The 16,698-nt window shown below is 41.9% G+C and overlaps 1 protein-coding gene across 1 annotated transcript in view; it reads right to left on the bottom strand.

The window, feature by feature from the left end:
- Nucleotides 1-792: 792 nt before the first annotated feature.
- Nucleotides 793-16,698, bottom strand: part of LOC310942266 (junctophilin-1-like) — a 29,222-nt gene continuing 13,316 nt past the window's right edge. The window contains exons 3-7 of the mRNA XM_083907619.1: nt 13,956-14,074; nt 8,959-9,222; nt 6,400-6,830; nt 4,765-4,861; nt 793-1,245 (exon numbers count right to left, since the gene is read on the bottom strand). Coding sequence (XP_083763745.1) covers nt 4,781-4,861; nt 6,400-6,830; nt 8,959-9,222; nt 13,956-14,074 — 895 coding nt within the window. The 3' untranslated portion in view covers nt 793-1,245; nt 4,765-4,780. The remainder of the gene's footprint in view (nt 1,246-4,764; nt 4,862-6,399; nt 6,831-8,958; nt 9,223-13,955; nt 14,075-16,698) is intronic.

Below are 16,698 nucleotides of genomic sequence, written 5' to 3' on the forward strand. Positions count from 1 at the left end.
CACACATTCACACTTGTTTTCCATCCAAACAGGTTCGAGCAGTTGTACTTATCAAAGGAAAACTTGGGCCATCATTTTCATCAGTTATATATCCATATATAATGTTTCTTTGTGGTCTAACACATGTAATCACTCTAGTGTTTTAATGTTTCTGGGTGTAGTTTTCTTCCCTTAAAACAACAATTAACTGGCTTCTTCAACATCACAAGCAGAAATCTGTCATTAACCGTTAAACGACCCAGATGTGTGTGCTTTTCTTTTTAAATGACGTGCATGAAATTAAGTTTGAATCAATTTACCAACAATTTCTAATATCATTCAAAATGATATTAGTTGTGACAGACATGGCTTTAAATTAGTTGATACATTATGCAAAAATCTGCTCATGTCTCAATTTATATAGAGATTTAAAGGGATGCACAGACACCAGTTTTTTTATGACTGAGCACGAGTACAATTACTTAAATTTGAGTACTGTGTACTGAATCCTACCATTACAGGAGCTCAGCTCACTTGAAGATACATAATAGTGGTATCGGGTGCAGTAGTTTTACGAATACTACAGGAAGGGCAGCATCGGACCCGTCACTATGGTTTGCCGTCTTTGAAATGAGGGTCCCCATATAAAAAGTTTTGGGAAACGCTGGTCTAGAATATTTTGTCCAACGTGTGGATTTAAAAAATATATTGTTGTTGAATAATAACATCATTATAGGTGATGAGCAGCAGTGATGGCACTCTCAGCTCCTCTGGAGGATCATTAGAAAACAAACTGTCTTCCACACACAGCTCGACCAGGCACAATCCTTTTTTATTGCAGCATTTAAAAAACCTCCAGATTTAGATGAATTTTTAGATGGAAACGGAGCTCGAGCTTTCTGTTTTTTTTTTTAATCCTGACGGGGGAAATCCAAAGCTGGGGCTCGGGGGGTCATTTTCCAACTAGCAACTTGCTTGCTTCACCTTTCACTCTGTGAAGTGGAGTCACAAATCATCACCAGTCCAATCAGGTTGGACACAGGCACCAAAGAAAGTCATTAAGTCCATCCAGAGAGGGGGGGGCTGGTGCTGGAGAAGGTCTCATCTTTATCTCTTCACTTTTCCCCCTCTCACTCGATCCTCCATGTTGTTTTGCTCCACTCTTCTCCTCCCTCACTAGTCTATTTTCAGTCCTCTCATTATTTTTAAAAGGCCCCTTTGGCTGGTGGAGGGTTTAGCAGCTTAGCTGACTAGTTTGGATGAATTCTGTGAAGAATCAGAAAAGTTAGTTGTTAACAGGGAAAGATGGCGTCATCATTCATGTGTGTTAAGAGAGAAACAACTGTTGAAAACTTGGATTATTTAAAGGTGACATAGAATGGTCCTATCTTACATGTGAGTTATCTACTTACAAACATTAACCTGTTTTTATGGTCAAAACCTCCTCGTTGCTGCAAACGCGCCATTCTAAATATCTCCTCACAGACGCTCTCGTGAGCCGCTCTGTTTCAGACTGAGTTTGGTTCTTAAGAAGATTTTTAGCAGCTTATGAAGCGTCTAGTGCTGGTTTCTACAGCAGCAACAGAAGAGTAGCTGCGTTTCAGAAGAGTGGTGAGACCTGCTAGTTACGTCACGATCGAGCACTTTTCAGATCCGCTTTGGAGAGCTCAGGAAAACAATAAAACCCTGCATTCTCAGTAGTGGCTGAACTGTTTGTCATGAAACTTTAGGGCTTCATAAATGAGGTAATGACGCAGATTATTATTTATTTTTTTTTCAAATACAGATTAAAGTCAAATCAGTTCATTCGAACTCACCTTTGTCTTATAATAATTAATGGAGACATTTTTATTATAATTACAATTATAATGGAGACATTTTGTTATATTGTTAATTAGATCATTTTGTCATTTTCGCCTTGAGAATGTTTTTGTTTTTTTTACTGAAAACCATCAATTTCAGTTTAAATATTGTGTTATGCAGGGGCAAAGTCACTAAACTTAAAGGTACAGTGTAGACATTCTAGGAGGGTTACACTACTAATAATAATGATACATATTCATATGCCATGTTTCCATCATGGTACAGGTTTGGTTTGGTACAGTATGATACGGTTTGGAATTTCGATTGAGAACTGTACCTTTAATTGACAGGCGGGGTGTGAGCTGTGCCCGATGGCCATGCCAATGAGATACATAGTGTGATGTCACAAGATGCCAAATGTGACACAGCGCATGACAATGGAGGACATCCAACAGCTGTTATTTTCTGCAAAGTTTGTGGCTGTTTCGGCAGTTTGTACCATTTTTCTCTGGTGCCCCAAAAGAAGGGTGCCAAAAGATTGTTGGGGACGGTTATTTTGGTGCTATTCCTAATGAAAACACACAATAAAAGCACCGTACCGGACAGAACCGAGAGCCCGCTCAGGGCTCGCCGCCCTGCCTCACCGAGTAAGTGAAATTGAATTTCCTCACTGGGCAGAAATCACATCGCATCAACACCTGCTGCAGGCCTTTGAGATGCTTTGTTCAAATTAAACAGTCGGATTCCCCTGGTCGACACCAGTCAGCTGCTAGGCGAGGCCAGTCTCTCGGGAGACCCATGAGAGTGTTAGAAATCAAGTGCATTATAATTAGTAAAAAATAATGGAACAAAAAGAAATCAAGGGAAATTTAAAATACATGAAAATATGCGATTAATTGCGATTAATCGTGATTAAATATTTTTTATCGCTTGACAGCACTAATTAAAATACAAAAAAACAGTATAGGACACAACGAGTATACTAAGAAAGCAAAAGGAACATAGATAAAGGAGTTTTGAGTTTTGAGCTGATGGGTGTGTTGATGTGGAGTAGGTTGGCGAGGAACTGAGTGGCGAGGTTGTTGAAACTTAGACGTTATTTACAGAACCCTGGCTTTGAGTAATTTGAGTGAGATATCTCACTATGGGAAGCAAGTCCCGCTGCGACCTCAGAGGCACTTATCTCATTACGTCGATCCTGATTGGCTGGTGAATGTGTCCATCCGTTGATATGGCCTAAAAATAAAATCCCCCATTTTTTTTTTTATACCAGATCCTTTTTACTTTTTTTTTTAAACTACTTAATACAAAATAATAAATCATATGGGGTACTATGTGCAAATGAATGACGTTTTACACACACACACACACGCACACACACTAGCTACTACAAATAGCGTGTGTGGAGGACACAACCTCATTCAAGATAAGCAACCACTTCTCAGCCGCCCAAGCGGTGGTTGAGGTTCGGTGAGAAGAGGTTTTTGGAATATTAAGTAGGTTGCACTACATACGGCTGAGCGAATGGATACGTTCACCAGCCAGTCAGGATTTGATGAGATAAGTGTTTCTCAGGTCTCAGCGGGGCTTGCTTCCCATAGTGAGACATCAAAAGGAGTATTATGAAAAAGAACTGAGGAGCAGGATCTTATAAATGATACGGTATTTGACAGGGAGCCAGTGGAGTTGCTGCAGGATAGATGTTATATGACTAATGGAGGTGGTCCTAGTAATGACGCAGGCAGCAGAGCTTTAGACAAGTTGCAGTTTATGGAAGGTAAACAAAAAAATGGTAGTTGCAATAGTCGCGACAAGTTGATATGTGACCAGAATAGCAGTGCTGTTTGGTGAGAGGGACAAATCGACAAATATGCTGAATGAGCGATCAATGAGATTGGAGAAGCTGCTGATCTTTGATGGGGTGGATTTGGTGCCAATGAGCAGAAGTTCGGTTGCTACAAAGCTACGATAACTACTGAAGAATGACCCAACGTTTTACAGACCACATAAAACTTAAAATTTTAATTTGAGTGTAGTAACACATTCTTACATATGGCGCCTTTAAAGGTCACATAGAGTGGTCCTGTTGCACATAAATGTTAGTTATGGAGGTCTACTTACATACATTAACTTGTTTTTATGGTCAAAAACCTCCTAGTTGCTGTGAACTAGCCGATAGAAATCCTCTTTTCTGACAGTGTTTCTTTGCTGCGAGATTTCAGAGTGAACTTTCTCCCCCGGAAGACAGAGTCTTGTGATTGGCCAGTACTATCCAGCACATCCGTTCTCAGAAGCACAGCTCCCCCCTCTGGAACGGCGGATGCACTGCTCCTCATTATCAAAACATTGTTTTAACAGTGTTTAAAAAAATAGCTTTGTCACGACTCACCGCCGCAGTCCCTTTTATGACTTTAAACCGGAGTCAGACCCAGAGTCAGAAGACACTGTTGCTCGTGAAACACCTCCACAACGGACGTTATTCTTCTTCTGCGGTTCAATGTACGTAACCGGATGTGCCCGGACAAGTGCCCAGAGCAGGACGATCGGTTGTTCAGGAGAACTGCTGCTTACGTAACTATTACGGGCTTTTCAGTGATCTCGTTGAGCCCCGAGATTACAATAAAACACAACGTTCTCAGCAATGGCTGAACTGTTTGTTTAGAACCGTCAGTGCTTCATAAACAAGGTAATGACGCAGATACACACCAAAAAAACAGCGATAATAGGAACTTCCGGTCTAGTTCCGCTTTAAGTCCAGTTATCTTAAACTGTGAGCAGAACACAATTTAATTATGATTATGATGTTGAATGATTGTAGATGCCCAATTCTCTGCCATGTTGTTGGTGTGCAACCTGCATTAGAATAAACCTGTGATACGCGCCATACAGTTGTGTTAGGATGGAATGAATACATAACACGAAACAGTGTAGACATTTTTTAAGTGAGGACCATCAAAAGAAGCAATTCATATCAGTTCTTACCTGAGGTGATGTTTGGTCAGGTGAGGAAATGGACAAAAATGATTGCTAGACCTACATTCAACAGCATCACAAGAGCCACCAGGATGGAGTTAGGGCCCTGTGGAGATAAAGGTTCATATTACATTATAAAGTTCTGTTACTGCGGCATATTCTGTACACACACAATGCAATGTGTAATGAAGTAAAAGTAATAGTTCTGTACATGGTTGTAAAGTATCATGTCCACCAGGGCCAATATGAATTTGGGCTATACATATACCATTTGGCTGGTGAACGTGTCCCTCAGCTCACCTGTGCCACCTATTACAAATAGTGTGTGTGGAGGGCACAACCTCATTCAAGATAAGCAACCGCTTCTCATCTGCCCAAGCAAGAAGAGTTGTCTGGTGAGACATCTCGCTCATATTGCTCAAAGAACCGCGGTTATGTAAATAACCTCATGTTCTTTTTCATAATATTTTTTTTTTCGATGTCTCAGCTTATCTAGCATCCACCAACCAGAAAAGACTTAGAATTACTTCCACCTAGTACTCCAGAAGCGCACATGCCACGCACAGGGCTGAGAAACGGACAAAAGTGAGAGGCAAGGACCAACTCGCCGCAGCACAAATGTCAACAAACACTCCCCTGAATAAGGCCCAGGATGGTGAAAGGCCACGAGTCGAGTGCGCGCACAGACCAATAGGTCTGTATGCCACCACAACTGCCTCCACTATCCAGTGGGAGAGGGATTGTTCTGTGACAGGTTTTCCAAGACTGGGACCAGCCCAAGAAACAACTGATCGCTCCATCTGAGGCCCCTCGTTCTGTCTACATAAGTGTGGACAGGCACCTTGGGCACAAAGGATATTTCAGGTCGGCTCCCTCCAGAGGTTCAAATGGAGGACCCTGTAATCCCTCCAGCACCACAGCCAAATCCCAAGGTGGCACCACTGGCCTGTAGATGGGAAGAAGTCGTTGCCCTCCTTTCATAAAGCAACACACCAGCAGATGCTGACTCCCTGTTTAGTCTCTATGTGACAGGCGGCAATAGCCGCAAAATACACCCTTTTTAACCGATTTTGGAGTGCCGCTACTAGTGACTCCATTGGAGGTATGCTCAGGAGACCCAGGCTCTCCATCCCCTCAGTGCTCACAGTCGTTTTCAGGCTTTTTTGACCTGATTTATACCGCCAATCCTCTGGTTATAAGACCAGCTCCCGTTCCACATGGCCATGGGCTGTCCCATGTTCAAGATAAACTTCACTAGGATCATAGCAGCCCTCTGTGGACACACGGACACAGAATGTGTGACCCAGGCTTTCAGAAGAACTTGACTTTTGTATGACGGTAGCTCATTGGTAGAGCGAGCCGTCTTTCAACTCAAAGGTTGTGGGTTCCATTCCCGAATCCGTCGACATGACTAATAGTCCTGGGGCAAGACGTGTTGCTTCTGACAGCTGTGCTGGCACCTATGACCCAGAGAATGTGCTGCACATAGATGCATTTTATGAAAGTGTGAGTGAATGGGTGAAAGGCAAAACTGCAATATTCATCAACACTAGAAATATGTGTATATATATATATATACATATATTAATCAGAATATTAAAACACTTAAAGAGTCAAATATCATCATATTTTAAACAAACTCACCGACTCCTCCTCTACAATTTCAGGAGCTATTTCCATGCTCGCTTTCTTGGTTTCTGCAAGGCTCTTTGGTTTCATTGTTTCCTGTCTTTTTGGTTTGGAAGGCTCTAGGGCTTTGGTGCTCTCTTTGAGGGGAACTGGTGAAGGACTCAGGGTTGACATGGATTTTAATGGTGGTGTCGGAGACTTTTTGGGAGGTGGCGGCATCCGTGCAAGGCTCGATGGGTGAAAGTCATCCTCTAAGGCAGCTTGATCATCAGGTGGAAGACTCTTGATGTCTGCCTTGACATAGTAACCGTGGTACTGGGAGTGAATCTGCCCATTACTGGGGTAAACACTGGCTGATGTGTTAACAGCCGGTTTGATGACAGCTGGAGCCTCATTCTGTCTCACTTCCTGATTGAGAGACAGTTTTGATGCTGCTTTTGTTACACCTGCGGAGTAGAAGAGAGGAAAAGAGGAGGTAGTTAACCAGAGAAGCAGTGCTTGTGCTGGTGGGGTGAAGTTGCCCACTGTGGAGTAAAGAAGGGGTTGGAGGCTGCCTATGAACGTAAGAAGGCCAAGTACTCAGAGCTGGCTGCTGAGGGCCGGGAGGCTAGCTCTGAGAAAACAATCTAACCAGTGGAGGTTTGATGGCGAGGCTACATGGAGCAGTCAACTGTAGGCCTTTTGAGGGACTCAGGAGTGACCGGAGCCCCACGGATCAAAGTTGGTGCAATGTCTATATCCATCTTTCCCAACCATACCGCTAAGACAGCCCGGGTCTGTGAGATACCAGGGATACGGTTTGGAGGACGCCGCAGCATTCATTAAACTCTAGATCAATATCCACTCTTTTATATGCTAACTTCCTGTTCTTATTCTAATGTCTCTTTTCCTATCTAAAGCACTTTTTAAGACCATTCATCTATTTTTTTATTGTGTGGAAAGAAGAATACGCAAGTCCATCCTTCAGAGATGTAAGCTAAATGCTGGACTTTCTCTCCCTTGTATTATTGGGCTTCAAAAAGTTTCAGGTAAAGTCTTTCAACACACCCTTTTTATTGGCTTTTCTTACCATTTTCTTCCATTTCTACTACCCTCTCTGGCCTCCCTCATAACCCATACAATCTGGTACCAATTCCAATTCAGAATGCAGCAAAACAGTTTGTGTCCGCTTCCACCTCGGCTCCGTTACTGATAAACCACTTATTTCAGCCTGCCCTAGCTTATCCCACTTTTTCAGGTTTCACAAAGGCCTGGAAATTGTTTTAAGATCTACAAGGTGTTCAGTGCTTAGATACATGGCCAAGCTAAGGAAGCCGGAAACCCGACCACCATTGAACAAAGCACACAAGTTGAAATGTCATGAACATCAAGGGACCTAGCGGGCTCTGGGTGCGGGAGGCAGGGGCCACTATCCATGGTTTTGTCGCCGTCTGCCCCCTCCGACTGGTCTTCTGGTTGAAGATGACCTCAAAATCAACCCCCAAACCTACTGCCAGTTTTTAGAGGACACTTTTCTTCAAGCAGTGGTACAGGACCCCCTTCCTCACCTGAACTAAACCCTATCAAGAACCTGTGGGCCCTGCTTAAATGGGAGACTTACAGTGAAGGAATACAGTCCACCTCTCTGAACAGTGTCTGGGAGACTGTGGTTGCTGCTGAACCAAAAGTTGATCGTCAACAGATCAAGAAACTGACAGACTCCATGAATGGAAGCCTTGTGACAGTTATTGAAAAGAAGGGTGGCTATATTGGTCACTGTTTTTTTTTTGACATGTCAGAAATGTTTATTTGTAAATTTTGAGTTATTTTATTATTATCACTTTAACATATGAAAATAAGTGAGATGGGAACATTTTTGTTTTTTTTCATTTAGTTGCATAATAATTCTGCACACTAGAATTATTATTCAAAACCTCACTTTTACTTTCTTAAACATTCAGGTTTATGTTCATTAACATTTTGGATTGACCAAGAGAACTAGAACAGTCGTTGTTCAATAATAAAACTAATCCTCAAAAATATAACTTGCCTAATAATTGTGCAGACAGTGTTTTCTAAGTGGAAGTCTCTCTTAACTCTCTTCAGATCTCTACCATCCTTATCTCTCGATTGACGAATCCCCCTGTAGTTGGTTAATATGTTGGACTTTATTATGTTAGTTTATTTTTCATTTCCCCCTTTTACTTTTTAAAATGCATATACCTTGTAAACATTTGTTTGTATTTTGCTCACCTTGAAAGAGAAAAAAATAAGAAAGTAGTATGGTCCTTTTTATTGCTATTTTGTGATGTACAGTGCATTATTTCTGATCATGTTCATAAGTATTTTTTCTGTCTTCACAACTGTAGCTCACATTGCTGTACAGACCTGTCTAATGTGCCACATTCCTCATAAATAATATTATTAAAAATAATAATAAAACAGAACAGAATTTGCCTTTCATCAGCCTCCATTAGAGGCAAGAGAAAACTGTGATGTAGTGCTGATGTTACTTCTTAAGCACTCACTGTGAGGAGGAGAAGCCCGAGGTCCCCGTGCCAAATCTGCACATTCAGATTAAGCCAAGCTGTTTACCTGCTGTCAGAGACTCAGAAGTTGGGGTTTTGTTCTCTTTCCCAGCAGGCTTTGCAGGAGTGATGGTGGCTGGAGTTGCAGTACTCTTCTTAACAGCTTCAGGTGATGGAGTTGGGCTGGGATCTGGGCTCTCAGAGGGAGACTGGGTGGGTGTTGTTCCTTTCCGATAGAAGTGTGGGCTCCCGGATGGAGACTTTTCCTTTTTTTCCTCCACAGGAACCTCCTCCAATGGCTCATTGTACTTCTGTCGGATGTAGTCAGGGCCTGGAAGAAAGGCAAATAAAAGGATGTGTCTGTGATGCTATCATGACACTGAGCTAAAAACAAACAATGCAGTGTGCAGTGTGAACATTGTTAGAGATTAAGATGATAAAACAGAGAGTTAAAAAAAAGTATATTTCAATTGGTATGTTATAAACTGAGTGTTTACATTAACAGACTGTCTGTGGGTAGTAATGCTGCATAATAATGCTGCATTGTTGTCTTCGGAACTCTGAATATCTGAGGTCTCTCTGGATTTCCAACTAAGAAACTTGGAGCAACCTCGAGTTAGGATTCCAAAATGGCTGCTTTGTACAAACACTGCAATAGAGACAGAGAGCCCATGAGAGATGATCATCAGGTCCAGTTTGACTGAGATGATGTGTTGATTTTACCACCAAGTGAGTGAGACCAAATGAATTCCATAGGCATTTAAAGTCATTAGCCAATTGGTTAGATGGACAACAAACATGAACATTAAAATCCCCACAGACAAGGAGTGACGTCAGCCAAAAAGTCACACTTTAGAGGGCGCTAGACAAAACAGGACATGCAAAATCAACCACAAAGAGCTGCAGTTCAAAGTTTGAGTAATAGGTTGTGTAATTATTTATTTATTTATAGCAGTTGTGTGTATTTGGCAAAGTCAGGTAAGCTTTGAGTCACAAGTACCCCTCCTCCTCTAAATATTGAACACGTGCTTTCACTGCTGACTTTCAGCTTTAATTTGAGGGTATTTACATCCAAATCAATTGCACAGTGTATAAATTACAACAATTGAAATATGTACCTCCCAAAAGTAAAGGGACAAACTAAACAATCATGAATCAAACTTTCATTGTTTAATAATTCTTTGCAGTCAGGTCATGTGATTGATCTGGCCATTGCATAACATTCAACTTATTTGCCTTAAAAAACTCTTTGGTTGCTTTTACAGTATGCTTTGGGTCATTGTCCATCTGCACTGTGAAACAAATGAGTTCTGAAACCATTGGCAGCCATACATGTCCACGCATTTTTCAGCACTTATGATGGCTTGCTTCACTGACAGCTCCTTGGATCTCATATTGAGAGTTAACAGAAACAGATTCCAAATGCAAATGTCACTCCTGGAATCAACTCCAGACCTTTGACCTGCCTAATTGAAGATGACATAATGAGGGAATAGTCCACACCTGTCCATGAAAAAGCTTTTCAGTCAATTGTCCCATTATTTTTGGTCCCCTAAAAAGTGGGAGGCACATATAGAAAGTGTTGTTTACTGACTGTGAGTCATATGAATAGTTGAACAGCGTTTATTTATCTCTGTAGGAGTCTGCAGGGAAACATAGATACAGCCACTGTGTGTACAACAACAACCAAAGTCCCGTTGTTAACTCTCTAACTCTCGTGAGACTCTTTCCAGGTATAGCGACACAGTGTGGTCAAACAGCGTAAACACACCACTGTCTACATCCTCCAACTAAATCCTCCAACAGAATTTAAATCTGCCGAAGGGGGTTGTGAAAGTAGTGCCAATGGATGAAGTTTCGTCAAGTTTGATTTGCCAAAAGGAGCTTTTAGCATCCAGGACTGAGAAGACAGTGGCACCTGACATTTGTGCTACGACCTCCTCTACTGTGGGCATGGGATGGTGAGGGGGCGTGCCTTGTTTAGGTCTCTTGGGTCTATGCAGATGCGTACATCATCGGCCTCTTTTTTGTGTGTGGCAACCATGTTTGAAACCCATTCTGTAGGGTCTTCCACAGGTTCAATTACTCCTAGTGCTTGCATTCTCTGGAGCTCTTTTTCCACTCTCTCTCGCATCGCCACAGGGATGCGCCGTGGGGGGTTGACTACAGTTCCACGTTTGGATCCATTTTCATTGAGTAGGTCACCGGTAGGTCACCAACTTTGTCTTCGAATAGATCTGCATAGTCCTCAAACACTTTCTCTGACAGAGTTTGTTGCTGGGCAGTGTCTTTATGGTGTACTTCTTTACTGAAAGTGACCAATTTCATCTTCAGGCTATCTTTTAGGCCCAGAATAGGATGTACATTTTCTTTCACAACCTGAAATTGCAGGTCGTATTACTGCTCGTTTAACATGCATTGTAAATGCACTGCACCGATCGGGTTAATCATGGCTCCTCCAAATGCAACAAGTTTAACTTGCTTGTGTGGCTTATACAATGATTTTATGTGCCTTATAACACTGAGAGTGTCTGCTGAAATCACATTACATTTGGCCCCAGTGTCTACCTTCAGCTTGAGGGATTCGTTGTTCACCATCACAGTGCAATGTCCTTCCTTTTTATTGGCTTGTGCTGAGTTCATGTCACTATCATCATGTAGTGACAAGCCTTCAACAGTGAACGTATCCTCACTCTCAGAATCTGTTGAGCTAAATGTGCCATGTCTTGCAGATCTGCATTGCTTTTTTAAATGGTTCTGTTTTTTGCACTTGTGACACGCCTGTCCAAAAGGTGCGCATTGTTCTCGTTTGGCTGGATGAGTGCCACCACAATTTTTGCATCTTAAAATTATGGTTGATGAATTCTCATGCTTCATGTCATATTTCATTTTACCCTAGAATTTGCCACCACTTTATCTGCACGGCATCCACACTGGCAGTAGCTGCATGCTTCGGTGCACAGAGGGCTTTGCTGTGTTGTTCAGTGAGCTTGCTTATCTGACAGATGCGTATTGCTTTTACTAATGTGAGGTTAGTCTCTTTGAGTACGGCACGTCTTACACTGTCACTGTTAGTTCCACAAACGAGCCTGTCTCGGATGAGCTCGTCTTGTAATGCTCCAAAGTTGCAGGTTTTAGCCTGGCTTTTTAATGTACTCACATGCCTCAATTGTCTCACCGGGTTTTCGGTACCTGGTATTGAAGTTATGCCTTTCCATTATCACGTTAGTCTCTGGGATGCAGATCTCCTTAAACTTATTCTTTAAACATTCAGGATCCTCTCTGGACTCTGCTGGCGTTATGACGTCATTCTGATCCGACATAATCACGGGTGCATGTGTGAATGACCGCTCTCTCTCGATAGCCTCGGGTCCCGCAAGATTGAGGAGTATGTAGGCTCTTGTTTTAGCAGGTTTATCACTGTGTGCGGCAGCAATAAAAATTTCATATTCTCTTTCAAACTTGCGCCGGTTCTCTGCCACATTTCCGTCAAACACGAGAGGGTCTGGACGTTGGAATCCGTCTGCGATTGTTCACTTGCTAGTTTTGCACGGCATGGACTTTCTGCTGTTAACCGTCTCCGGTGGCTCCGGGGAGTTCGAAGAACGTCACACTGAGTGATATCGCACGCCTGACACCATGTTGTTTAATGATTGTGAGTCGTATGAATAGCTGAACAGTGTTTATTCATCTCTGTAGGAGTCTGCAGGGAAGAGTCTCTCGTGAGCCAGGTATAGTGACACAGTGTGGTCAAACAGTGTAAACACACCACTGTCTACAGAAAGTGTTGCAATTCCTACACCATTCACCTGATTTGGATCTACACTAAACATATTATATATGTGGCCAGACATGGCAAAACCGGGAACAAGTAGGTTGAGGGACATTTTTAGTTATTTATATTCTGAAAGTGTCATTTCGAAGCTTTCCAACAATGTGTAACACATGTTCATCTGATAATATTTGAAGAAGATGTTGTCATTTGAATGTAGGCACTCCTCAAACTGCTTTAGGGAGAATTTTTTTGTTGTTGTCCAAACAGCTGATAACGAAAAAACAATAACAGCTCTGGAATGTCAGGTCACCACACACTAACGAGGAATCGATTAACAGTGAGCAAACAACCCTACTTCAAATACAAAGTTTATGGATTTAAGACCCACACAATTTGAAGCATTTAGTGGCTTCGAAACTTCAACTTGCACAATTAAAAAAAATACAAATACTATTTTTACTCGTTTTGCACTGGGCCGACTTCTGCACACTTTTGCTATGACGGGCCACAAACACAAACTGATTTATGAATTCTGAGGATACATTAAATGTGTATCCATGATTTCACAGTGAAGGCATCTATGTGAGCTCAGTGGGGTTTCCATGAAAGCCTTAAGCCTCTGCTTCAGAAACCAGTCAAAGGCTTTCAGACATTCCCAGCATGCACAAGGTCAGAGGGGAGGCCTAGAGGAGAACCTCCTCACAGTTGACAGCAGCAGCAGGGCTGACAATATGGGTCCCAAGCGGGTATGTCCATGGTTTCCCTGGTGGACCCAATCGTGTTTGCTGACTTCAATCCCATAACTTCCTACTTTTTCTCATATATATATCTCACATATCTAATATGCAATAATCAGAGGTAGTGCAATTTTATTTTGAGAATTAATAGTGAGATACATGGGCAGCCCATGGATGAGTGAATAGGAAACTTGGCTTGTAAATGGAGGGTTAAATCCCAGCAGGTAAAGTGCTGGAGTACTGCTGAGAAAGATCCCCAATCCCCATTGCTCCGCATTGATGGGGTTAACTGGACACTTTAAACTGATCCCAGCCACAGAGGGGCAACATAAAATGGGAGAGTTGCCAAAATCAAATATGTGGATACAATACAATTGGTAACAATTACATTTCCTCATAACACTGATAAATAACAATATTTATCAGTAACACTTTCAGAATATGTAAATAACTCGAAATGTCCCTCGGCAGAGTTGTTCCTGGTTTTGCCATGGCTGGCCACAAATGTTAAAACTGCTTTCCATACACGCCACACTATTGCAGTTTAAGTACCTGGTTGATAGAAGCTCGGGGAGAGTTCCCTGGCCACAGCTCTGGCTATATCTGAATCTTGACTGGCTGAGTGAGCAGCCTGATCTGCAGCCTCTGCTTTGGCCCGAGCATGAGATGTCCTGCAGAAACACAAACATACACACACATACACACTTGTGAAACAAATTCCATTTTTTTTGTGCCTCTTACTGGTATGAGCAGTTATTGCACAACACATCTCACCACTCATGATAACAGCAGCACATCAGTTTGATTGACAACTGACTGGCAAATAATAATTTAGTGTTAGAAGGGGCAGGACACTTCTATTTTGACTGTATTAAAATGTGAGCAGGTTTATGTTTGATTATTGAAACTTTGGTGAACTACTTGGAAAGGGCCTAGGAGCTACTTCAGGAGACCATCAGTCTATACCTTCACATAAAGCCAGCATGTAAACGGGCACAGAGGGTGTTTATAGTCAAGGAGCAACAATGGTTGCTCTAAAGCAAACGTACGGCCTGCAGGCCAGAACCAGCCCACCAGAGGGTCCAATCAGGCCACAGGATGAAATTGTTAAAATTAGGGCTGTCAAAATTAATGCGTTAACGCACGAAGATTAATTTGTGGAATTAACGCGCACATTTTTTTTAACGCATTAGTGCACTTTCTCACTTTCATTGCAAACAGGCAAGGCAGGCAACTGCTTGGGGCCCCGAGCCGATAGGGGGCACCCGACATTCGGAGCCTGAGGGCTGTTGCCTAAATGCATCAGTGAGCAGCCACATCCCCGTCCCCTTTTCTGGCATAAACACTGACATTTTCAGGACCAGTTGAGACTGAAGCAAGTACTAATAATAACTAATATCGGTTAACCTCTTCTTTACGTGGCGACGTCGTCAGTGGCTCCGCTAACTTTGCTCAAAAAAATTGAACTCCAAAAGTCACATTTGGAACTATTTTGGCTTTAGACAGAGGATGTTACCAACCCTGTGAAGTCCCGTGAGACAAACTATGTTTTTTAAACTGTGGGCGAAACAAATAAAGATTGATTGATTGATTGATTGATTAACAAGGCACAGACGGTAAAGACAGAGAGGTCGGCTGTCCACTGTGCAGGCGCTGCCACCAAGCTATAGGAGCCAAACACCTCCAGCCTCATAAAACACCTGCAGTGTTTCACACAGATTTATATGTCGAATACCCCAGGTTATATGCCCCTGTTTATTTTCTCATTGGCTAATATTAGACTATAAGCTCTGTGTACAGGCTGAGGAATGAAGAATTTGAGGATGTCAAAGTAAAAAGCACATAGAAAATGCATACAAATATAGTTTTCACAGGGAATCAGTTCCTGTTTATTGTATTTTGTCCTCTATGGTATATTATGTTGGAGAAGAAGCATTATTGTCAAATAGATTTTTTTAAAAGACAGTGGATTTAGGATAACTTTGGATAACTTGTTATTATTTCTAGAGGCTTTAGATTATTTATATTAGTTAAACATAAATGAATGTGCAAAGGAAACTGAAGGATTATTGAAATTCAACCATATACATTCTAACTTCATTTGTTTTTTTTGTATTGATATGCTTTTTTTCATGTACTCTTGTTGACCCAGTTATGAACTAAAGCCATTCAGTCTAATTCTTACTTCACCAGTATTATGTTTATCATGCACCAAACAACATAAGTAATTAATAAGCATTTAGAACTTGTACAAATACATTGCAGTTCATAAAAATAAAAATAATAATAATAATAATAATAAATAATAAAAAAACAACTCTAGTGTGTTCTAAGTATTACTCATGTTGTGAGGACCTAAATCTGTTTAAATAGTCACGTTACGGGAACTTAACTTCCTTGTGGGGATAAAAATCAAGTCCTAATAATGTAAATGATTACATTTGTAAAGTAAAGACATGTTGTTAAAGGTTAGGGTTAAGACAGCAGTCTCCAGGAAATTAATGTAAGTCAATGTAATGTCCTGAAGTCAAGGAAACCAGACCCTGTGTATGTGTGTGTTGCTGTGCGTCACAAGTAGGTGCCTGTCTAAAAAAGGACGCTTATCAACAGCTGACAGGAATACAGTCTAACTCTGCCACACACGCACACGCACGCACGCACACACACACACACGACATGCTGGCACTCTTCATGCACACCTACACATAAAAACTGGCAACCTGACCAAGAATGTGCTTACTTGCTTCTCTCTCTCTCTCTCTCTCCAGCCCACTCTCCTACTCTCTTGACCTCTCGCTCTCTCTCCTCACTCTGATTCCACTCCCTCTCTCCTTCTCTCCCTCACCACTTTACCCAGTTGACGGGAAAAGTGATGCAAGCTGAAACCCCCTCCACACGTTCCTGAGCTGTGACCGGTGTCCAGCAACTATGGCTGCAGCGCATCTCTTGTTTCCTAGATTCTAGCAGCAGCTCTCAGCAGCAGCTCTGGACTGTCTGAGCATGCACTCATGTCTGCCTGTATTCAAGCATGCAAACAAGGATAAGCACTTCCTGGGCTCATGCATAGTGTGAGAGAGGGTGTGAACCCAGTCTAGTACGGGTAGTACAACAGTAGTCATGCTTGGGCAGTTGTGAGTGTAACTAAGTACAAATACTTTGTTACTGTACTTAAGTATATTTTTCACATATCTGTACTTTACTTAAGTAGAATAAATAGTGCATACTTTTTACTTTTACTTCATTACATTTTGCAGCAATTATCTATACCAGGGGTGTCAAACTCATTTTGGTCCGG

The sequence above is a fragment of the Microchirus variegatus genome (assembly GCF_963457635.1).
Source record: "Microchirus variegatus genome assembly, chromosome: 21".
Lineage (NCBI taxonomy): Eukaryota > Metazoa > Chordata > Actinopteri > Pleuronectiformes > Soleidae > Microchirus > Microchirus variegatus.